Raw genomic sequence first — 21,490 nt, 5'->3', positions numbered from 1 at the left:
AAGAAGAAGAACCATGCCTTATGGTTGTTCTTATAAAGAATTCTGGTCCTGCAAACCAATGGAATTCTCGGGCAACGAAGAGGCCATTGCAACCCTACGTTGGATAGAGAAAACTGAGGCAGTCTTAAGAATAAGCAAATGCGCAAAAGAAGATAAAATACTATTTGCTTCTAATCTGTTTAAGAACTCAGCCTTAGAATGGTGGAACACTATCCTCCAAACTAAGGGAATTGATAGAACTTACAATATGGAATGGGAGGAGTTTAAGGAAAAGGTGGAAAGGAAATTCTGCCCACCCAATGAAAAGGAACAAATTGCAAACAAATTCTTAAACCTTAGGATGACTGGTGTGGATAGCAAAGGGTACACTAAGTTATTCTTCGAATATGCTAGAATAGTACCAAATCTTGCTTCACCAGAACCAGTGTTAATCTCTCGTTATATCTGGGGATTAATTGGAGAGATAAGACATGTAGTCAAGGCAGCTAGACCTCAAACCATAGAAGAAGCTGTAGAACTAGCACATACCTTGACTGATGAATTAGTCCGTACCCGAGAGGAGGATCAGAGAAGGAACCTAACCCAGAAACTTGTACAAGAATTCCACTCTGGAAATTCTAATCATGAGAAAAATATAGGTTCTACCTCTTCACCCTACTGTAGGTATTGCAAGAGAAAGCATTCTGGAAAATGCCCTATATACTGTAACTTCTGTAAAATATCGGGACATCAGGAGGAAGAATGCAGAAAGAAAAACAACAGGATATGCTATAACTGCGGAGAACAAGGTCATATCAAGCCAAATTGTCCAAAATTAGCTCCAGCCACAGACAACAAGAATACTAGAAATGCTAGAGCATTTGTTCTGACTACAGAAGAAGTCAAGATCATCCCAGACGTTATAGCTGGTATGTTTTAGTTAATGATATTTTGCTACAGTATTATTTAACTCAAGTGCAAACTAAAGTTTTATTAATACTTCGTTTTGCAAATCACTCATTAACTAAACTACCACAAGTATGTCTAGTAGAAACAGCCAATGGAGAAACCATTAAGATTTCTGAAATCTTGCAGGGAGCAAGAATAGAAACTCTAAACCATAAGTTTATTACAATTCTTTACCCAATAAATCTAGTAGGATTTGATATTATTTTAAGAATGGATTGGTTAATAGCCAATAAAGCCAGTATATTATGTAATCAAAAGGCAATCCAAGTAAATTCACCAAAAGGTCAAAACGATCATTTACCTTTCATAAGAATTTTCTTAGTTATCACACAAGTAACAATACTGCACCATTCGAAGCACTTTATGGACAAAAGTGCCAAACCCCAGTCTATTGGGTAGAAATTGGAGAAAAACAACTATCTGGACCTGAGATAGTGCAGGAAATAACTGACAATATCATTCAAATCAGGAATCTCAAGCACAAGAAATTAGTTTTAGTTAAAATAATGTGAGACTCCAAAAGAGGACCTGAATACACAAGAGAGCTTGAATCTGAAATGAAAAAGAAATATCTATAGTCATTTTAGTAGATCTCGAGGACGAGCTCTAAAATAAGGTGGGGAGGATATAACAACCCTCGGTAAAACCGACACCCTAATATATCTTTAAATATATCAATATGCCTTTATATGCACCCCGTATGTGAAAACCGAGCCCCAAAATAGATTATAATATATAAAATAAATAAAAACAATAACAATTAAGTTGAGGCGGGCCGCATGGGACCTCACCTCAACTTAACGCGGGCCGCGCAAGGATGAAACCAGACTTCGCTTAAATCTTTAGTTCATGCGGGCCGCGTATGGTTCCGTTTAAGATAACGCGGGCCGCGAGTGTCTCAAACGGTGGCGCAGCCCGGTGATGACACGTGTCATCATCGTGGCGGACCTACGTATCGAATCAGCCAAGCTACGCTTTGACCGCATGTTGACGCGGGCCGCGTAAGGCCTGGCCTTATTTAACGCGGGCCGCGAGAGACCCAGGTTCAGGCACTATAAATAGCAGGTATCGGATTTCATTTCTGTTCGTCCCAAATTTCATTCTCAAATCACAATTTCTGTAGTAGGCTTATAATACGCGGGCATTATACCCCCTAAATTAGCGAAGCTCTGCCTCGTTGTAAGTATTATAACCCCTGGATACGTATTAGATACGCTGCCCGATTGATCTAGGGTTCCGTAACGGCTGTCGTGGTTCTGCCCGACGTAGTCGTTGGAATGCCGTCTCGGGGAGGGTATTACTAATGTTAAAATGGGTTATTATACTAACGCGTGTGCATTGTTTATTCAACTAGATTATAACCAGGAAGTCACAAAGGAAAACCTAAAATAGCAATGTGAGTAATCTCCTTTTTGTGTCAACTGTTTTATAAAACCTCAAATTGTTTATATCATATTACCAGTATATGAGTCGTGTAATTCTTCAATTATCGCCGGTATTATGGGGTTTTGTATACATTACTTGATAACCTTCACAATTGGACGACGAGTAGCCAATGTGTGATATGACCATAGCCATAGATACGTCGAGTGGCAAGTACTGAATGGGTAATTGTGTAGATATAAACATTGTAATCGCTCTCAATACTGTGGTAATTGATAAAACTCGTTTTAATTAAATTGGGATTCACTCACCAGTATTTCCTGCTGATAAAATATTTTTAAAACATGTTTCAGGTAACACAATGTGAAAGCCAACTGGGGAAAAAGCCAGCTCGAGAGCATTGACGGCTTGGAAAATAAGTGGCTATAAAAGTTATCTAAAACAAGATGTTTTAAAAATTCAATAAAATAAGGTTTTGTCCTTATAAGTATATTGTAATAAGAAACTTGGGTTTTTGCCCATGTGTTAAATATCAAATATGGTGGTTTTACTCTGATAAAATATTTCCTAACTACGGTCCTGATGAAATTTCCGCTGCCAAATAAGTAAATATCGTGATACCACCAAAACTGGCTCACGGCCGCCCGTTCCCGGGAATTAGGGATCGGGGGCTGTGACATGTCTACATGGAGCAACCACCAGGGTTCACAGATTCTCGTTTTCCCAATCATGTATGCAAGCTTTCTAAGGCCTTGTATGGTCTTAAATAGCCCCCCGTGCCTGGTTTCAACGTCTAAGTACTTTTCTTGTTTCCTATGGGTTCACTTGTAGCAGGCCTGACACCTCTTTGTTTATTTACAAGCGTGGTTCTTGCCTCATGTACTTGCTGGTATACGTTGACGATCTAATTCTTACTGGCAACAATGACTCTGATATTAACACCTTTATCTCTCATCTTAATCATGAGTTTGCTATTAAAGATTTGGGTGCTCTAAATTATTTCTTGGGTCTTGAAGTTGCCTACACTGACAAGGGCTTATTTCTCACTCAAGCTAAATATGCTCAAGATATTCTTCACCGTGCTGATTTGTATGATGCCAAACCTGTCAGCACTCCCTTAACTCCTCATGAGTCGTTCACTGTTGATGGAGAACCCTGCACTGATCCTACGGCTTACAGGTCTTTGGTTGGAGCTTTGCAATATCTTACCATTACTCGTCCTGACTTATCCTATGCTGTTAATCAAGTCTCTCAGTTTCTTCATGCTCCCACGGTTGCTCACTTTCAAGCTGTTAAACGGATTCTTCGGTATGTTAAAGGCACCCTCTCTTTTGGTTTAACTTATACTCGGCCTCATACATCCTCCATTATTGGCTATTCGGATGCTGATTGGGCTCGTTGTTTGGATACCCGCCGTTCCACTTATGGCTATTCTATTTTCTTCGGGGGTAATCTTGTCTCTTGGAGTGCCAAGAAACAACCCACAATCTCTCGTTCTAGTTGTGAATCAGAATATCGGGCAATGGCGAATACTGTTGCTGAAATTGTTTGGATTACTCATCTTCTTAGAGAACTTCATGCTTTGCCTCCTGATCGGCCTACTTTGCTTTGTGATAATAAAAGTGCCTTGTTCATGACTCAGAATCCGGTCTCCCACAAGCGAGCAAAACATATTGACTTAGATTATCATTTTATCAGGGAACTTGCTTATTCGGGGAAGCTTTATACAAATTTGTTCCGACCAATCTTCAGGTGGCAGATATCTTTACTAAAAGTCTTCCGCGTGCGTCGTTCGAACGGTTTCGTGCTATGTTGCATCTTGGGCCGCCACCATTCCGATTGAAGGGGGTATTAGATAATAGTTTATATTTTTGTATTATATTATGTATCTTTTACATTATTGTACATCTCCTAAATTATAGGAGTCATAATTATATGTTTTGTTTATAAATACAATTTTCCCCTCATTCAATTGATGAGGTTAATCAAAATAATCCTTATAGGATTAACTTTCAACATTCCCCCTTAATCCTAAAACCCGACTCAAACTTTCTTGACTTTGTTCCGCCAAGGTCTTGAATCCCAAATAGCACTCTCAACTCTTCATTTTCTATTATTGGTTCGCCTTTATTCTTTCTTTTCAATTGTTTGTAACAAAGCTGTTTAACGGTTATATTACGCTCATCATTCAAACCAACCACATATATCTCCAATGCAAATTCATTCTTCACTTTCTTTTCTTGAAATATTCTATCTTTACATATTTGTTGCATCACTTGTTCAATTGACAAGTTCTTTTTCCTCACTTTTCTTTTCTTTCTTTGCTCATTCAAACATTCTTGGCAATCTGACTTTGACCAAAAACTCGCAGCTGGGTTAGTCTTTCTTTCTTTATCAGACCCTGTTGGGCTTTTCTTTCTCATTATTTTTCTAAACTTTTCATTCAGTTCTGATTTTTCTTCAATAGATGCTCGACTATTGACTTTCAAATACGGTTCTAAATGTGTAGATTTGTTAGCTGCATCATTCCTGTCATACGTTACTAGATCGTTTCTCTCGTCATCATGACCAGTAGTATGTTCCTTGCTTCGTTGCTGCTCACTGATCTTAACAATTTCTTTAACTTTAAGGTTGTTTGAGTAAGGAAAACATACCTGAAGGTTCACAATCTTCTCTTCTTCTTCCAAAGCAATTTTTTCTTTATTTAATCTTTCTTTTTCTTCACTTTCCAAAATAGCTTGCAAAGCTTCTTCTTTCTCTATAGCTTCCTGAACTTCTTTCTGACGTGCTTGTTCTTCTTTTACAATGACATCTAATCTTTCTTTCTCAGCGATCTCATCCAGTCTTTCTTTCTCAGCGGGTTCTTGAGCTGCTTTTTCATGTTCTTCCTTTCGTACATGATCAATTCCAAGTTGCCGAATCTTCAAAGCACGCCATATTCATGAGTATGCCAACTTGTACCAAGATGTCGTCCGGCAGGGTTTGACATATGTACGCCAATGCTGTGTACATCTTCCTTTCATCTACAGCTATATGGACTGTAGGTTCAATAACGTCCCAAAAGCCAGTCTTTTAGAAATCCCTCCACCTTGGTCGACCATACCTTGTAGTTCGATTCCGTCAATACTGGAAGTCCCCCAATCACCATCGTGTTTTTTCTATCTTTTATTTCTTTTCTCGTTTGCTATTTTCAGTTCGAATTGATTCTCGTTCACGAAACCAATCTCCAAACACAACAAACTTTTCTTATCTTTTCTTCTCGTTCTTTCTTCATTTCTATCTTGCTAAACACGAACTTGCTTTAAAACATGTGAAATGACATAATTACCCAAATCAATAAACAGTTGACTGGCGGAATATTGGAGCAGGGACGTGATTGAACTCAATCGACAACCCCAGGGACTAGATTGTTGCGTTTTTTCAAATGAGGTTTACTCAGGGATGTAAAGTGACATTTACTCTTTTTTTAAGTTATGTAATGTTTTTTTTAATATGTAATGATTTTATTTTATAGGTTATTTAATGTTTAAAAATATGTTGAATTGAAAAAAAAATTAAAAAGGGGAAAGACTCATCCTCCACACCATTGGTCCATCCTTGGAGGGGTATCCTCCTTGGATGTTGACGTGATGGATAACGTGGAGGGCCATCCTTCACGGACTACCCTCCTCCACACCCCATAATGTAAGGGTTAAATATAGTTATATTTCCACATAATAAATTTTCAACATTGTTATGCATAAATTAGTTGTATTAGAGGCTTAGGAGAGTTTTCAAAATAAATTTGATATTATACTTTTAACTAAAAAGTATTTGTTTTTTTTAGTTTTAATCCAATAGTATTCATCTTTTGCAAATTTAACCTCACAACTTTTTTACTTTTAACTTTGATCTTCTACTTTTCATGTTTTGCAAATTTTTTGTTTATGTTTCACTCGAAATTTTGCGAGTTCACACGGCGTAACATGCGTATATGATTCAACGTTTTTACGTTTTCTTCTAAATTTTGCGACTTAACACGACACAACGTACGTGTGTAATTCAACGTTTTTATGTCGTCTATTTTTTCTTGTTTTACTTTAATATGAAAAGTATTACAAACATATTATTTAAACATAAATAAATAGAGCATAAACATTTACACTTTTCTATGTAAAAGATAAATTAAAATTAACCAAGTGAAAAAGAAAAAAAAAGAATGAAATGCAGGAAAAGGGAACAAATGCATTATTTGATTTTGACTGACCGACATACCAGTACCACATAATCACCTGTTGACGTTGAATATTGCTCTTACCAAGTCATGGTAATTTGGTGATTGATTGATCAAAGTCAAACCCCTAGCTTAGCTAGCTATAGATCCACTCATTTGTAATTTTCATTTCAAAGTTCTGCCATACGAATTGCTTCTTCCTCCTGATCATTATGTAAGTTATATTTCTCTCTTAACTCCTGGGAATGAATGGATCTTTCATAACTGAAATTAGGGTTTTGCATATATTTACATATTTTATTTTTGAATTCATTACTTGCATCTGGATATAATATTGCTTTGCTCAAATGTTTGATTTATCTAGTTTCATTACCACCTGTAGATTTAAAGCTTTTTGATTCTAAATATGACACTTTTGATCACAGGTATTTATAACTTGAATAGTAGCATGCTCTTGATTTAGAGGACAAATCTACACACTAAACATGATTGATACCGACGTGGACTGTCTAATAGAGACCTTGAAGCAGCTCATTGACTTCAATTGTCCTTCACATATTTCCAAAAGTCCATGGATTCTTAAAGAGAGGGATCGGTTCGAGTGGCTGTACAAGGAGCTAACCTCATTAAGAACGTTTCTTTCTTGTTCGGAGGAGACTCGTTACACAGTCCCGGAAGTGAAAGCATTGGTGATAAGGATCATAGATGTAGCAAGCAAGGTAGAAGATATGGTTGATTCATTTATTTCTAGTTTTGCAGTTAAGAATCCAAAAGATTTTAACCAAGATCCGTGTTTGGATCTTGACGACGTAAATCATGAGGCGCCGAATGTCTTTAAAGATGAAGGAAGTTCATCAAGAGTGCATATTGCAGTACCTAATGAAGATAATATTATTTGGTTTGATGTTGGATTTGACCAAGATTTTTGTTTGGATCTTGGCGGTATCATGCAAGAGATCCAAGCCAACAAAGGAGAGATGGAATTTGCAAATCATGAGGCGCCGAATGTCTTGAAAGATGAAGGAAGTTCATCAAGAGTGAATATTGCAGTACCTAAAGAAGATAAGATTGTTGGGTTTGATGTTGATTTTGACCAAGATCCTTGTTTCGATTTTGACGGTATCATGCAAGAGATCCAAGCCATCAAAGGAGAGATGGAATTTGCAAATCATGAGGCGCCAAATGTCTTGAAAGATGAAGGAAGTTCATCAAGAGTGAATATTGCAGTACCTAAAGAAGAAAAGATTGTTGGGTTTGATGTTGAAACAAGAGAAATATTGGATACACTTGTTGGGGATCAAAAGAAGCTAGACGTTATCTCCATTGTTGGGATGGGCGGCCTTGGGAAGACCACTCTGGCAAAGAGAGCTTATGATGATATTTATGTAACATACCACTTTCATATTCGTGGTTGGGTTACGGTTTCTCAGACATATCAAAAGCTGGATTTGTTGTTGAGTCTTTGTAATTCTCTTTCAATCGAGTCTGGAGCTGGAGAAAAGAACATCGGAAAGTTGTGTGAATTGATTTACAAACGGTTAAAAGGTAAACGTTATCTTATTGTTATTGATGATATATGGAGTGCAGAGGCCTGGAATGAAATACGGATCTGTTTCCCTGATGACAATCTTGGAAGCAGAATTTTAGTAACCAGTCGGCTTATAAACGTTGCCTCAAACATCAAACCAGACAGCCCAATTCACAGGCTTCGTTTTTTAACCGTGGAGGAAAGCTGGGATCTATTGCGACATAAAGTTTTTGCAGAGGATGGCACTTGCCCTACAAATCTACAGGAAACTGGGAAGCAAATTGCTGAAAGATGTAGAGGCCTGCCACTTGCGATTCTTGTAATATCCGGGCTTCTTGCAAAGACTGAGAAATCAGTCGAGCTGTGGACTCAAGTTTTACATAGTATAGGTTCTTATATTGTTAGTGATTCAGAACAATGCATGAACACGTTATCTTTAAGTTACAATCACCTGCCACGACACTTGAAATCATGCTTTCTTTATTTTGGAGCATTTAAGGAAGACTTTGAGATTGATGTCAGAAAGCTGATGTGGCTGTGGGTTGCAGAGGGTTTTGTAAAACCAGGTACAGAAAATGTAGCAGAGGAGTATTTGGTAGATCTTATTGATAGAAGTCTGGTGATGGTTGACCAAAAAAGGTCAGACGGGGGCGTGAAAGTGTGTCGTGTGCATGATCTTTTGCATGATCTGTGTTTAAAAAAATCCAAAGAAGAGAAATTTCTGAGCGAAATAAAAGTCGAGCCTTTTTTAGGGCCGGGTTTTTCTACTAACTCAACGGATCGGCGTTCATTTATCAATCATAATCATACTCATGTGTTAGACTATGTTTTTTCGAAACCGTTTTCCGCTAGTATGCGTTCTTTTTTGTACTTTAAATGGGGTATCACCTGTGGCTTCCCAGAAGAAAATGTTTCGTTTATTTACTCAGCCTTTAAACATATTCGGGTGTTGGAACTTAAGTCAGTTGTAGCGCCATTCTTGCCAACGGACATAGGGCAGTTAGTTCAGTTGAGATACTTATCGTTACGCATTTCTGAACCTGTTATCCCTGAATCAGTATCAACCCTATGGAATCTACAAACCCTTGTAGTTTACGGGTTCATGTGTCCGATGGGGATTGATTTTCATGTTTCTAAAGATAATAGTATGACCAATTTGAGGCATATATACATTTGGCCATCTTTGAGATTACAGTACCCTGTGGCATCATCAAAAGTTCAAACCATTTCAAATCTCCGTCTTCCTTTTGGGAGACAGCCCGTGTTGGAAATGACCCCAAACCTTAAAATGTTAGCTTGTGTTGTGTTACAACTGTCTGACGGTTTGGTTCTCTTCCCGCCTTTAGACACTTTGGTTCATCTTGAAAAATTAAAAATATATATTGACAATGATCTTAGTCTCCCAGAGCAGGCAAGGTTCACTTGTTTGAATCGGTTACCTCATACCCTAAAAAAAGTGACGTTTTCCAACTGTTATCTTCCATGGAAGGATTTATCGGAATTTGGGAGATTACCGAATCTTGAAATCTTGAAACTATTGCGTGGTAGTTTTCAAGGACCAAGATGGGATCCAAATGATGGAGAGTTTAAAAAACTCAAGGTTTTGAAAATTCAGTCTCCGGAGCTTGCAGAATGGAATATGTCGAGTGATCACTTTCCCGCCCTGGAAAAGTTAGTTATGGACGGTTGTAGGCGGCTTAAGGAGATCCCGATGTGCTTAGGTGAGATCCCAACCATGGGATTGATTGAGCTGAGGTGGCCTAGAAGCTCAGCAGTTGAGTCAGCTAGACAGATTATTGAAGAGCAGCAGAGTCTTGGAAATGATTGGCTGAAGCTTGTCATCTATGATCGTAGGAAAGGTCCTACCTGGGCTTTCAATGAGAAGCTGTGTCCTGATCTTGGAGTTGAGTTTGTGTACAGTGATAGCTCAGACTCAGAGGATTCAGAGTCAATAGATGATAGGGTACAAGTGTCAAAATCAGGTATGTTCACTGTCGTGGAACTGACACGATAATTATTTTTTTTTTTCAAACGGTGAATTTCTTGCTCCCTGAGACCTGAACCCAAAGGCTTTGCCTTGTCAGTGTATCACCAACCCTAGTGGTGACACGACAATGATTATGGTTTAGTTTTTATTGGTCTAAATTATTCAATTATAGTAATTCTAGTTTTGTGATTTTTGTCTCTTTGATGTGTTATTGTCTTTTTTGAGTGAAGAGTGAATTGCAAGTTTTGTCCTTTATCTTTAGGCCATTTTGCAAGTTTTGTCTTTTATGTTTAAATTTGACGAGTTTTGTCCTTTATGTTTGAAAATCAAGCACGTTTTACCCTTTGGGACAAAACGTGCTTGATTTTTAAGGACAAAACGTGCTTGATTTTTTAAACATAAAGGACAAAACGTGCTTGATTTTTAAACATAAAGGACAAAACGTGCTTGATTTTTAAGGCCCAAAGGGTAAAACGTGCTTGATTTTTAAACATAAAGGACAAAACTCGTCAAATTTAAACATAAAGGACAAAACTTGCAAAATGGCCTAAAGATAAAGGACAAAACTTGCAATTCACTCTTGAATGAATGTTATTGATGTAAAACATAATAAAATGTAATATTTGCGACGTATGTGTTTGGGTCTATGAGATAAGTTATTTGAATATGTGGTGTTGTAAATTCACTGTCATATATAGCTTCATCAACTTGATTTGCAACATCGGCTCAAACCTAAGAGGTTGGGCATCCCATTGGTACATCAGATATCTAAGATGTACCAATTGTTATAAAACTTGTGCGTCAAAGTCAAAATACGATAGTGCATAAAAGTTTAATTAAAATCATAATTTATATATATATTGTTATTAGAAAAATTAATGATGTATAATTTTATGACTTTTAAATTTTAGTTTTCAATTTTTAAAAATAAATGTAAAATGTCTTGATGATTTGGCAATTTTTTAAGGTTTTTTATCTATTTAAGAGTGAATTGCATTTTGGTTAAAACTTAAAGGATATAAAATACAATTCACTGTGTATTTAGATATTTGATGTTTTGTTTATTAATAGCAGGGATCTTATTAATTACAGAACAACATATACCACTCGAGAGTCGAGACCCTTAAGTTTTTCTTTATATTTGACCCATAACTCCATACGTATGTAGTTGCCTTTTACTCTTTCACCACCTTGAGCATTGAAGTCGTTTTGTTGTTGAAAATTATTTCGTTTCTACTCCGCCATATAATTCAACACGTTGTCGTGAAAATGGTTTGCACTATCTTCTTTTTCTTCGACTGCAAGACCAAGTTCTTGAGAGATTCCCGTTTGGGTTTCCTTGTCGATGCTCTAAAATAGTATACTACATCTTCAAAAGGATGTTGTGGCGCAGCTTGTTGCCCGTTTACCTGCCACTCTATTGTAAATTCGTAATGGTTCGAATTAAAGATATAAAAACACTTATTAGCAGGTTGTGGTTTAGTTAAAAAACGAGAATCTTTCAACCATAACAACATTTTGGAAGCCCTTGGGGCTTAAGCTAAAGCAAACAACTTTTTAAACCCTATGATCATCCCAACACTCATTCTTAACATTTTTTATAAATTGATTCTGATATGTTGTAAAGTGTAAAAGGACTAAATGTGTAAATGTGCTATAGTGTAGAGTCCAGGGACTTATGTGTCATTTAGCTATAGTGCGAAGTGGTTGTTAGTAAGGAAGTTTGTTAGGTAGTTAGGGTTAGTTAATCAACAGTATAAAGACTATTAGCCAGTTAATGAGAACTTAGTCGATTGTTGGATAATTCTTCTCTGTACTTTCTTCTTCATTTCGATTCTTAACATTGGTATTAGAGCTGCCATTCCTTGGCACGCTCCTGATTTAATCAATTTCATTCCAATTCATCTGATTCCGAGGTGTAATTCGATTCGATTCACCGGATCTGATCATTATTCGGTCAAATTCATCTTCATTTTAATTCGAATTGATCATTGATCCGGTCAATTCAATATCAAAAATAACTCAAAATCATCAGATCTGTAACAATGGCGACGTGTAATAGAACAGATTTGTCACTAACGCACCCTTAACTTTCTTTTGGGAACATTACGTTCCCGGCAACCGTTAACATAACGTTTATTCCCTTTGTATACTTTCTTGTTACTTATTTTATCTTTTTAAGCCCCATTATAATGTTTTCCGAACTCTTCAGATGACAAAAACAACAAACACAACAACATATATCAACATAGTATAACTGGTCTCCACCTTGCATCTTGGAACGAACACACACATTCTTATGAGCTTTCGGTTTGAGTTTGAACGCTTCCATTTGCGTTCGATTCTCTCAAACCTTGGCTCTGATACCAACTTGAAACGCCCAGTTTAAAAGAGAGGTCAAAACGGCAATTATAAGCTACTAGTTTTCAAGACTTTCATATCAATGTAAAATTTCGACCAAACTGAAGTTTATACATTTTTAAGAAAACATTGGTCACACCTAGAGTGATGATCATATTAGTCTAACAACCACTATTCGACATATACAAAAAGGTAACCATATGTCTTTAACAAGGTATTTAAACAACTAGACATAATTGACTACATAACCAAAATGTTTTGACCCATTTGCATTCACTAGATTCGGAAGCGTGTCGAAGGCGTCGCGGTTCGTGTTCGTCCCGAGCAAGGCGTGGCCGTTTAAGTAGGTGCTTTACCTAACATTCAACAAAATAAAAGCATTAATAATTCCTAACCTTAAATTCACCACAATTCATTCTTGAATAATCAACTTATAACAAGTTCGTTGACCCATAGCTAACGGGTAACATAATGCAATACTTTCTTTTGTCATTCTTTTTCCTTAGTACCGATCGACCCGTTTAGAAACGGTTCGGCACAATACCATTCTTTTTCATTCTTATTCCATTCTATGTAACCCATTCATAATGGGTTATCATGAAACCTTATCTTACACATTCTCAATCAAATCCCAATTGACCCGTTCGACACGAATCAATACGGGACTTTACTTTTGACATCTCATTCAATTTGAAATATACCTCCTATAGTTCGACTAGAAACTAATGGAATATACAACCAACATTATCCATGGGTTTGTAATAATAAATTGAAAACTACTAGCATTACACAAGTTTGTAAGTAAACGAACTTACCTCGTTCTTGAGCCTTTTGTTGTATTCTGGAACTTGCTCCTTCTTCTTTCAATCCTACACATAATCCATCTTTATTTAGATTATGTCATTCATTTACATATTAATCACATCCACGCATCATTCACATTCCATATCATATTTCACAATGTATCACGTATTATATTTTCCTTATGCAAATCAACACTTCTCAATCCGTTCAAAACTACATAGTTTTGTTGGATATTATGTCCGGTTCGATAAGTCAACGCTGCCGACCGGGTCTTGACCCGTAAGAGTTACACCTTGGGCAACGAACTAAAAATCCACTTAACCCGTTTAACTGGTAATTACGAACCATATACAAGACAGATCATAATTATTTTTATGATCATAAGCAGGTATTGAACTAAGAGACGGGGACATGGACCGAGTGGGACAAGAACACTCTTGCATTGCCACTTGTCGCGCACCTACATCGCAGCCAATGGCATCACATGCAAGGGATCTTCTCGCCACTTGTCATGCACCTATATTGTGGCCAATCAAAGCACATGCAATTTTGCATGTTTGACACATAGCGAAAATGCATGGGCCTTCATGATCTATATAATGGTCTTTGGGTCTTGCATTTTTGTGTGTGTGTGTGTAGGATGAACAAATGTAGAGAACACAAAATGCTCTCAACAACACCCAAACACAACCGGCCACCATGCCTGCCGCGGGCCGCCGCCGTCGCCGCCCCGCCGCCGCCGTCGTCTCCCCGCCTTCGCCGTCCTGCCGCTGCCAGCCGCCCCTGCCGCCGCTGTTGCAGCCGGCTGCCGCCGCTGTTTGTCGCGGTCCGCCGCTGCTTGGCGCCGCCTCGTTCGACGTGTTTCGTTGGTTCGTTTACTAGCACTTGTTCGTTGAACCTCGGTGTCTCGACCGGTTAGTCATTAACCGAGGTATATTTTTCTCATCGGTAGTTAAATATATTTTTTACTGTGCTCGTATTTGTATGTAACCGGATCCTGTCGGGTTTCGTTTTGTTGATCACATGTTTTTATTTCCGCTGCGTTTTTATTAATTAACTTGCTTAATTAACTATCTATTATTTATTGAACCGGGTTTTGATAAATAAAGTTTTAACCGATCACCACAAAACCCCAACAGTGGTATCAGAGCCTTGGTTACAACATACGAGTCGGTACCGGTCTTTTAACCGGAGTTAGAGCACAAACTTTATTTATTTAAAGTTTATGATCTAAGTATTTTTAAGGGCACTTTTATTTTGGTCAATATTTTATTTGTTTTGCTTGACCAAAACATTGCCCGGTTTATTTTGTGATTGTTGTGCGATGTGTAAATCCGGCCCGACCTTTTTTTTGTGGTTGTATATTTTATTCGGTTTTGTAATTATTATTTTTGGCCACCGAGATGGTTCAAAGTTGTAATAGATTAGTTTATGGTTTTGGCCCGTCTTGTGATTCAAAGTTGTAATAGATAGGCCTTTTGTCTTTGTTGTATTTACTTGTTAAATATTGTTGAAACGAAGACCCGAAGCAAAGCCGAAGCAAAACCGAATGCCAAGAGGAGTCTTGGAGTTAGTGGGAGTTGCTCAAGACAAGAAGATGCAATCAATTCCATCCTTGTGGTTGTTTGTGTGTTGTGACCCCGTGACCCGTTTGATCTTGCTATTAGGCTCTAGCAAGATCGAACAATTTTGGCCATATGGATTTACATATTTATCTTGCTATTGTGGTTGCTTTTATCTTATAAATTGTTATAACGCAACCAACCTAAATACCAACATGTTTTTAAAAGGAGTTTTAAAAATATTAAAAACAATCACATTAAACAAGTTCTAAATTGTTTTTACAACTTGTTAAAGTTTTGTTATAAAACAAAGGTTGGTTTTGAAACAAATAATAACCAATTAAGTTTTGCAAAATTAAATTAATTTTATTTTCCAAAACGATCAACTTATTAGTTTTCTATTAACTTAGAATTGGTTATTCCAAGTCGCTACAAACTTAGTTTTATAGGTTATCTAAAACTAATTGTCCCGAGAGGTGAAAGGGTCCTTTTGGTTATGTCGCAAATTTAATATCTAAATTAAAACCGACTATAACGACCCTATTTGGTAAAAAATTAAAATCAATAGTCTATGCCATCCTACTACTAGTAACACTTGGTGCATAATGCGAACCATCAGTGTTGGAGCCACAGCACGACACTTGGTGTCTAGTTTATCCTTCCAAGGTGCCAGGGCTTCGTCGACACATCCGACCCTTCCACATGTGACCGTTTTAGGACGACTATACTTTTCTTCTCGTGTTACGTGCCCCAGCTGTCTCGAGAACAAAAGTGGCATAGATGAGGCCAAACGTATCAATGCATGGACAATAGGTTATCCTCGCAGCCTCATAAACCTTGGGAGTTGTGCTTTTCTCACAATTGACAATCGTTGTCAGTCCGCTTGAACCTCTTGCTAATGTTGCGTGCCCCAGCCGCCTTTGGAAAGAGCTTCTAACCGGATTCTCATTCCTTATCGTCTCACCTTACGAAATAAGGAGATATACATCGAAAATACTAACTAAAATCACCTTGCTTATATAACAGATGTCTAATAAAATAACTCCTTCATTTTCAAGTCTATACTTGAAAAGAAATAAAAATTTTGAATAACACCAACCTTCTCGAATGGCACCGCAGTCTGAGAATAGTTCTCAAGATGGAGGAAAAGCTGTATATCTTAGATGGTCCAGTCCCTACCGAGCCTGAAAGTAATTCTACTACTGCTCGCAAGGCACTGGAGTAACATAACGAGGATGCCGTTGAGGTAGCCTGCCTTATGAAAGCCACCATGTCCCTTGAACTTCATAAGAACATGGAAGATAAGGATGCTTATGACATGATCCAAGCAACTAAAAGGCATGTTACAGAAACAAGCCCGACAGGAGCGATATGACACTATGAAACAGCTCATAAGCTGTAAAATGCTGGAAGGATCATGTATCAGTACTCATGTGCTAAAGACAGAAGGATACATTGACCAAATGAACAAACTTGGTTATTCCACAAAACTAACCAGGTTCTAATGGTCAAGTTTGGTGGTGTTAGAAGCCCAATAACAAGAAAAGGAAACATAAGAGCAAAGGCAAGAGAAAAGTTGTTGCTGCCAGAAATGCCACTAACAACAAGCATGTTGCAAAACCACACCCTCCTAGGAGCGTCAGTGCTTTGAATGCAACCAAATGGGGCACTTGAAAGGAAACTGCCCACGGTATCTAGGCAAGCTGAATATGAACAAGACCAATAACATTGGCACTTCTTCCGATATTCTCGTTTATGTTATCGAACTTTTCACTGTTTCTAGCAACACATGGGTATTTGTAGGATCGTGTCGTGACCCGAATGAGTCGATCAGAGGAGTTTTAGTCTTTTTCAAAGGCGGAAACAAAGAAATAGACTTCGAAACAGCTTGAATATCACTTTAAACTACTGTCTGATTGATATAACAGCAAATACAATCATAGGACAAACCGGCAGCACCTCGGTATCCAAATCATAAACTCTTACAATTGATTTCACTTGAGGACCTACATATATAGACTTGAGATTTCGCTTGAAAGTGTCAAGGTGCATTTCAAGCGGAATTAACTATGTTGATTTCGCTTGAAACTGTATATGTTACTTTCAAGCGGAATTAGCACAAACATCACATCCAAACCCTAATATCCTCGAATTACGAGACCTGATTTAACACTTATAATACTAGACTCGATACAAGACGAAGTCGACAGATGTATGCACCAACAGACTCCCCCTCAGATGTTGACGAGTCTTAAGTGTCGAGTCGTCAATGTCTTCAATCTTGATCAGTCTTACTGCACTTTACTCTTTCTATCAGCACCAACATGCTCCCTTCGAACTAATCCTTCTCTCGGATGACTTCAGACTCCTCCTTTCGATGTGCTGGGATTATAATCTGGCTTTCACAGAATCAGGATCGTGATCTTGCTCTCAAGCTTTCTAATTCTCTTGATCAGATCTCTTGATTCCTTAAGTTCATCAGCATCATCAGCACCAGGATCATAACCTGGCTCTCATTCTACTCAGGTATCAGAAACTGGCTTTCCTACACATTCTCTATCACACAATAAATTCCATAAATTTTAACAATTTAATATTAAGATGTATGCACCAACTCAGACTCTCCTTTTCAAAACAACCAGAATATCTGTGACCACTTGCAGAAGAATATTCAAACATTTTTAGATTTAACCGATTTCCCCTCAAAATGATCATCATGTTCAGCATTTGGAATTTTGAAAATCATCTTTTCAACATCAGTTGACGAAAATCTTTTTGGATTTTTCAAAATTTATGCTAAAACACACATAAAATCTTTTTGGATTTTTTAATAATATGAAATGCAGTAAAGAAATATTTACAGACAAAATTTTTGTGAGTTTGTGTAAGAGGATCATATCAGTTTATGAGACAAATCACCAACACCGTTAAGCTTGATTTCATTTTAAGTTTTAAACAATTCACCTAGATTGTCAGTATATTGGTCCACTTAAATTTTTACACAAAGTTCAACTGTTTCGAGATATGATATTAATGTTTTAATGACTTAAACTTATCCGCGTGTCCCATTACTTGAATATACTCCCGTATCCAGATCCCAATATTCAATCTTACAGGTGAGTATACCTAGATGATATCTGTAAGGGGTTAGATGCGAAACCGTGAGAGCTCAGGTCAGAACTTCCGTTCAGCAGAGAGATGACGGCTCGACTTTTGGTGTGTCCCCTTTTAGAGGATCTTTTCTTCAACATCATATGATTTAGCATTTTGCAATGTTTTATCATTTTTATGCTGAGGGCGGCGCTATATTTCAAGCAATTTGCAAAGTATTATACGGGGACTAGGCCATTGCTTCCGCAAAATCAGAAGTCCCGGGATAATACCCCAGATATCACTGAGTATAAAGACCTAGTATCTCAGAAAAAAGGACCTTTCAAACAAGATTTCGGGGGTTACCCATATATCCAAAAAATGTTCCCCACGAAATAAGAAAGTTTTGAATTTAGGTTTATATCTCGTCACAATTTACTAAATGTGCAAAAACCTACTGGCATATCCATAGTGAGATTGTTTATCACATTAAACATTCCATTTCTTTAGCGTGTTGTGATAGCCCACTGATGTACTATCATTTCCTCTTTTATACAACAAAAACTCATTTTTTTCATTTTTCGATGTTTTTGGCATTTTCAAATTTTCTAATGTTTTTGGATTTTCTGAAATTTCTTACTCCCCTTAAAAAGCAAAAACATTTAAAGAAATTTGAAAACAAACTATACATAAAAATGACAAACTAATGTATCAAGCTTCAAATCTCCATCCACTTTGCATAAACAATCAGAACTCCCCCTTACAACAAACTATTTTCTCAATTTGATTTCAAAACACTTAAATTTGTTTCAATCAAAATGATTTTTCCGGAAAATAAGTTTTGTTGATTTTAAACCATTTGTAGGTTAGGGGATAAGACCATCACTTTGTTTCTTTCTTCTTTACTATAGATGAACCCCATTTTTAACCATTAGTAGAAAATCAAGTACAACTCAATGTCCCCGATTTACCACTTGTAAGAACAGTCCTCTGTACCACTTGTAGGAATAAAACATTTACACAAATTCATTTTACCAATAAAGATGCCAATTCCTGCTTCACACGTACCAACCTGGAAGCTCCGGCATAGTCCATCACCTGTAAAAAAAATTATCAATTTTGAAATTCAATCTCAAAAATCAACTTTAACTAGAATGATGCCGATTCCTGCTCCACGATTACAAACTTGGGAGCTCCAGCATAGTCCGATTTTTAAGGGAAAAGAATTTCCACCCAAGTCTGACCAACCTTGGGTGATTTTAACTCTGATTCGGTTGGATTATAAGTTGCCTTCTTTGTAGCATAAAATTCTTTAACCCCTTAAACTTTACCCTCAATCATTTTCCCAAAAATTTTCTTAACATTCCCACTGAATGCTTTCTCAACATCAAATTCTTTCTTCACAGAATAGAATTGATCTGAGATCTCAACCTTACCAAACTTTTGTTTAAACTTTTCATCCTTCAATGATGGAAAATTATCATCATTCACTGAAGGTACAAATTTCTCTTCTTTAACCTCAACTTGTGGCTCTTCTGGCTTTGTGGAACCAGACTCATCGCCGACTTTCTCAGAAAACTTCTTAACAATCCACATTTGGTTGTCTTTGGCTCTCTTTTTGTAAAAATTTTTCTTTGAACACTCCCCAACTTCATAGGTTGAATTTTCAAAAATTTTGAACTTTTCAGTTGGTGGTTCAATATCGACAACTTTTTCTTTAAGTTTTTCAGAGACTCCCTATTTTGTCTTAGTAACTTGAGAACAGTTCCATGCAATGTGACTAACTTCAATGCATTTGTAACAGGTTCTAGTCTCCTTTCTATAAAAAAAACTCCAGTTCTTTTCCTTTCAGCGAGAAACTCCTGGTTTGATTGTCTCCAGAAAGATTTCTTCTGTTCTTCCTCAGCACTTCCTCCTGAAACAAATTTTGTGTTTGTTTTAGAAATTTTATCATTTTTATAATTTTCAGGTGGAATAAAACCAAGACCCTTCTTTTTAAAATTACCATTATGGTTTGGTTTCTTTTGAAAACCAGAACCAGAATTGTAACCTTTTTTCTTGTTTAATCGCTGTTGAACTCTTGAAGTGTATTTTTTAGGTTTTTCAGTAAGATTTAAATCTTTTATTTCAGAAATATTAATTTCTGTCATTTTGAAAACCTTTTTGATCATTTCAAATCTAACACTTCTTATTGGAAATTCTTTGTCAGAATATAATTTGTCAGAATCATTCAAAGTATATGCTACTTCGAATTTGTGTTTATTTTGTTACTGTTCTATTTTGGTGTACATATGACATACTTGCAGATCCGACATATCTCGGACCGGAGCATATGACAGACACAGCTTTGGAAGTCTCGTTTCATCAGATATCATCTTGAGGGGAGTACTATTATCCTTTTTCTCTATATTTCGGGTTTCGTATTGGGGACAATGCGAAGTTCAAGTGTGGGGAGGGGGTTAACTTTGTTAACTTTGTTTGTCCTCTAAAAAAAATATCTGTTTTCTGTATATATTTTAGTAAATAAACCGGTTGGTTGTGTTTTAGAAAGCTTCGGACTTGATAAAAACTCGACAAGCAAAATATTTTTGAAAAAAGGAAACCGGAAAGCGTGACAAACAAAGAAAGACTTGCATGATAGTTTTCACACTTTTACCCATTCCTTCCGCTATGTGAGCATATTTGAGCCTTGATATTGTTATATATTTGTTCATTTCGGATATAGGAGTGAGCCGGATGTTATGTGCAATTTAGAACTTGTCACTAGAATGCTTGTTAAGACCATGAACTTGCGAAATTGTGTAGAAGTGATAGAGGCACTTAGATTACCACTTTGTGTTAGCCTTGTTCTTTGTGTTATGTTTCCCGTAAACCCTACATTACCCTTTAGGATTAACCATGTCGAGCCTTCCCGTTTACCTTTGTCTACCCAATATTATCGCCCACTTAGCCATATTTAGCCTTTTTATATTTTAAACATTTTAGTGTTGAAACTCGGCCGAAATAATCGTTTAACTAGCGCTTGTTATAGTTTATTTTCCATTGTATAAATCCGTTAGTATATTAAAAAAACACCCTAAAATAGGGTGAAGTTGACAAAAATCGAGCGATTTTTAATGCTAAATTGCTTAAATCTTGTTGATAAGCTCGGTGTAACAAAAGTCGCCTTTTTAAGGCGTTAGTATGTATAGTTGTATTGTTTATTGCTAGTTAAACGCTAAAACCGAGTTTTAACCGTTTCGCCACTTTAAATGTCCATTTCCATACCCTTCGCCCAAGCCTAACGTTACAACCCGTAAAGACCTCTTGATTTACACTTTTTCGCATGTTAGTTGGTGGAGACGAGATCTTATAACAAGCTTATGATATTACACATTTCATTGACAAGGCATTGAGTGTTTGCACGTACACATTTTATGTATGTTTCAAAAATAAAACCGAGTGTGTGTGAACATTGTGAGTTGTGTGAAGATTAACATGTTGAGTCAATTAAATGTGAAGTCACGGCTTTTTGGTTGTCGCTATATAATTGCATATGCTTGTTGGGTTTGAGTCTTTTGATGTCGTCTTTCGAAAAACCGGCTAACCGTTTATATTTGTTTTCAATAAAATAG

The 21,490-nt window shown here is 37.0% G+C and overlaps 2 protein-coding genes across 2 annotated transcripts; both read left to right on the top strand.

Annotated features, from left to right (window-relative positions):
- Positions 1 to 3,208: 3,208 nt before the first annotated feature.
- LOC110923751 (uncharacterized mitochondrial protein AtMg00810-like) lies at positions 3,209 to 4,174 on the top strand. The gene has a single exon (XM_022167812.1). It carries the CDS (start codon positions 3,209 to 3,211, stop codon positions 4,172 to 4,174), a length of 966 nt encoding a protein of 321 aa, XP_022023504.1.
- Positions 4,175 to 6,622: 2,448 nt separating this feature from the next.
- LOC110921209 (putative late blight resistance protein homolog R1B-17) lies at positions 6,623 to 10,724 on the top strand. The gene is made up of 2 exons (XM_022165497.2): positions 6,623 to 6,758; positions 6,970 to 10,724. The coding sequence occupies exon 2, from the start codon at positions 7,030 to 7,032 to the stop codon at positions 10,084 to 10,086; it is 3,057 nt and encodes a 1,018-aa protein (XP_022021189.1). The 5' UTR covers positions 6,623 to 6,758; positions 6,970 to 7,029; the 3' UTR covers positions 10,087 to 10,724.
- Positions 10,725 to 21,490: the final 10,766 nt, after the last annotated feature.

Source organism: Helianthus annuus, chromosome 17, assembly GCF_002127325.2.
Source record: "Helianthus annuus cultivar XRQ/B chromosome 17, HanXRQr2.0-SUNRISE, whole genome shotgun sequence".
Lineage (NCBI taxonomy): Eukaryota > Viridiplantae > Streptophyta > Magnoliopsida > Asterales > Asteraceae > Helianthus > Helianthus annuus.
Note: the sequence above shows the minus strand (reverse complement) of the source record. Positions and strands in the feature narration are given on the sequence as shown.

What these genes read in the sequence shown, in the direction of transcription:
- LOC110923751 (XM_022167812.1), top strand. Translation starts at nt 3,209, where the DNA reads ATGTACTTGCTGGTATACGTTGACGATCTAATTCTTACTGGCAACAAT.
- LOC110921209 (XM_022165497.2), top strand. Translation starts at nt 7,030, where the DNA reads ATGATTGATACCGACGTGGACTGTCTAATAGAGACCTTGAAGCAGCTC.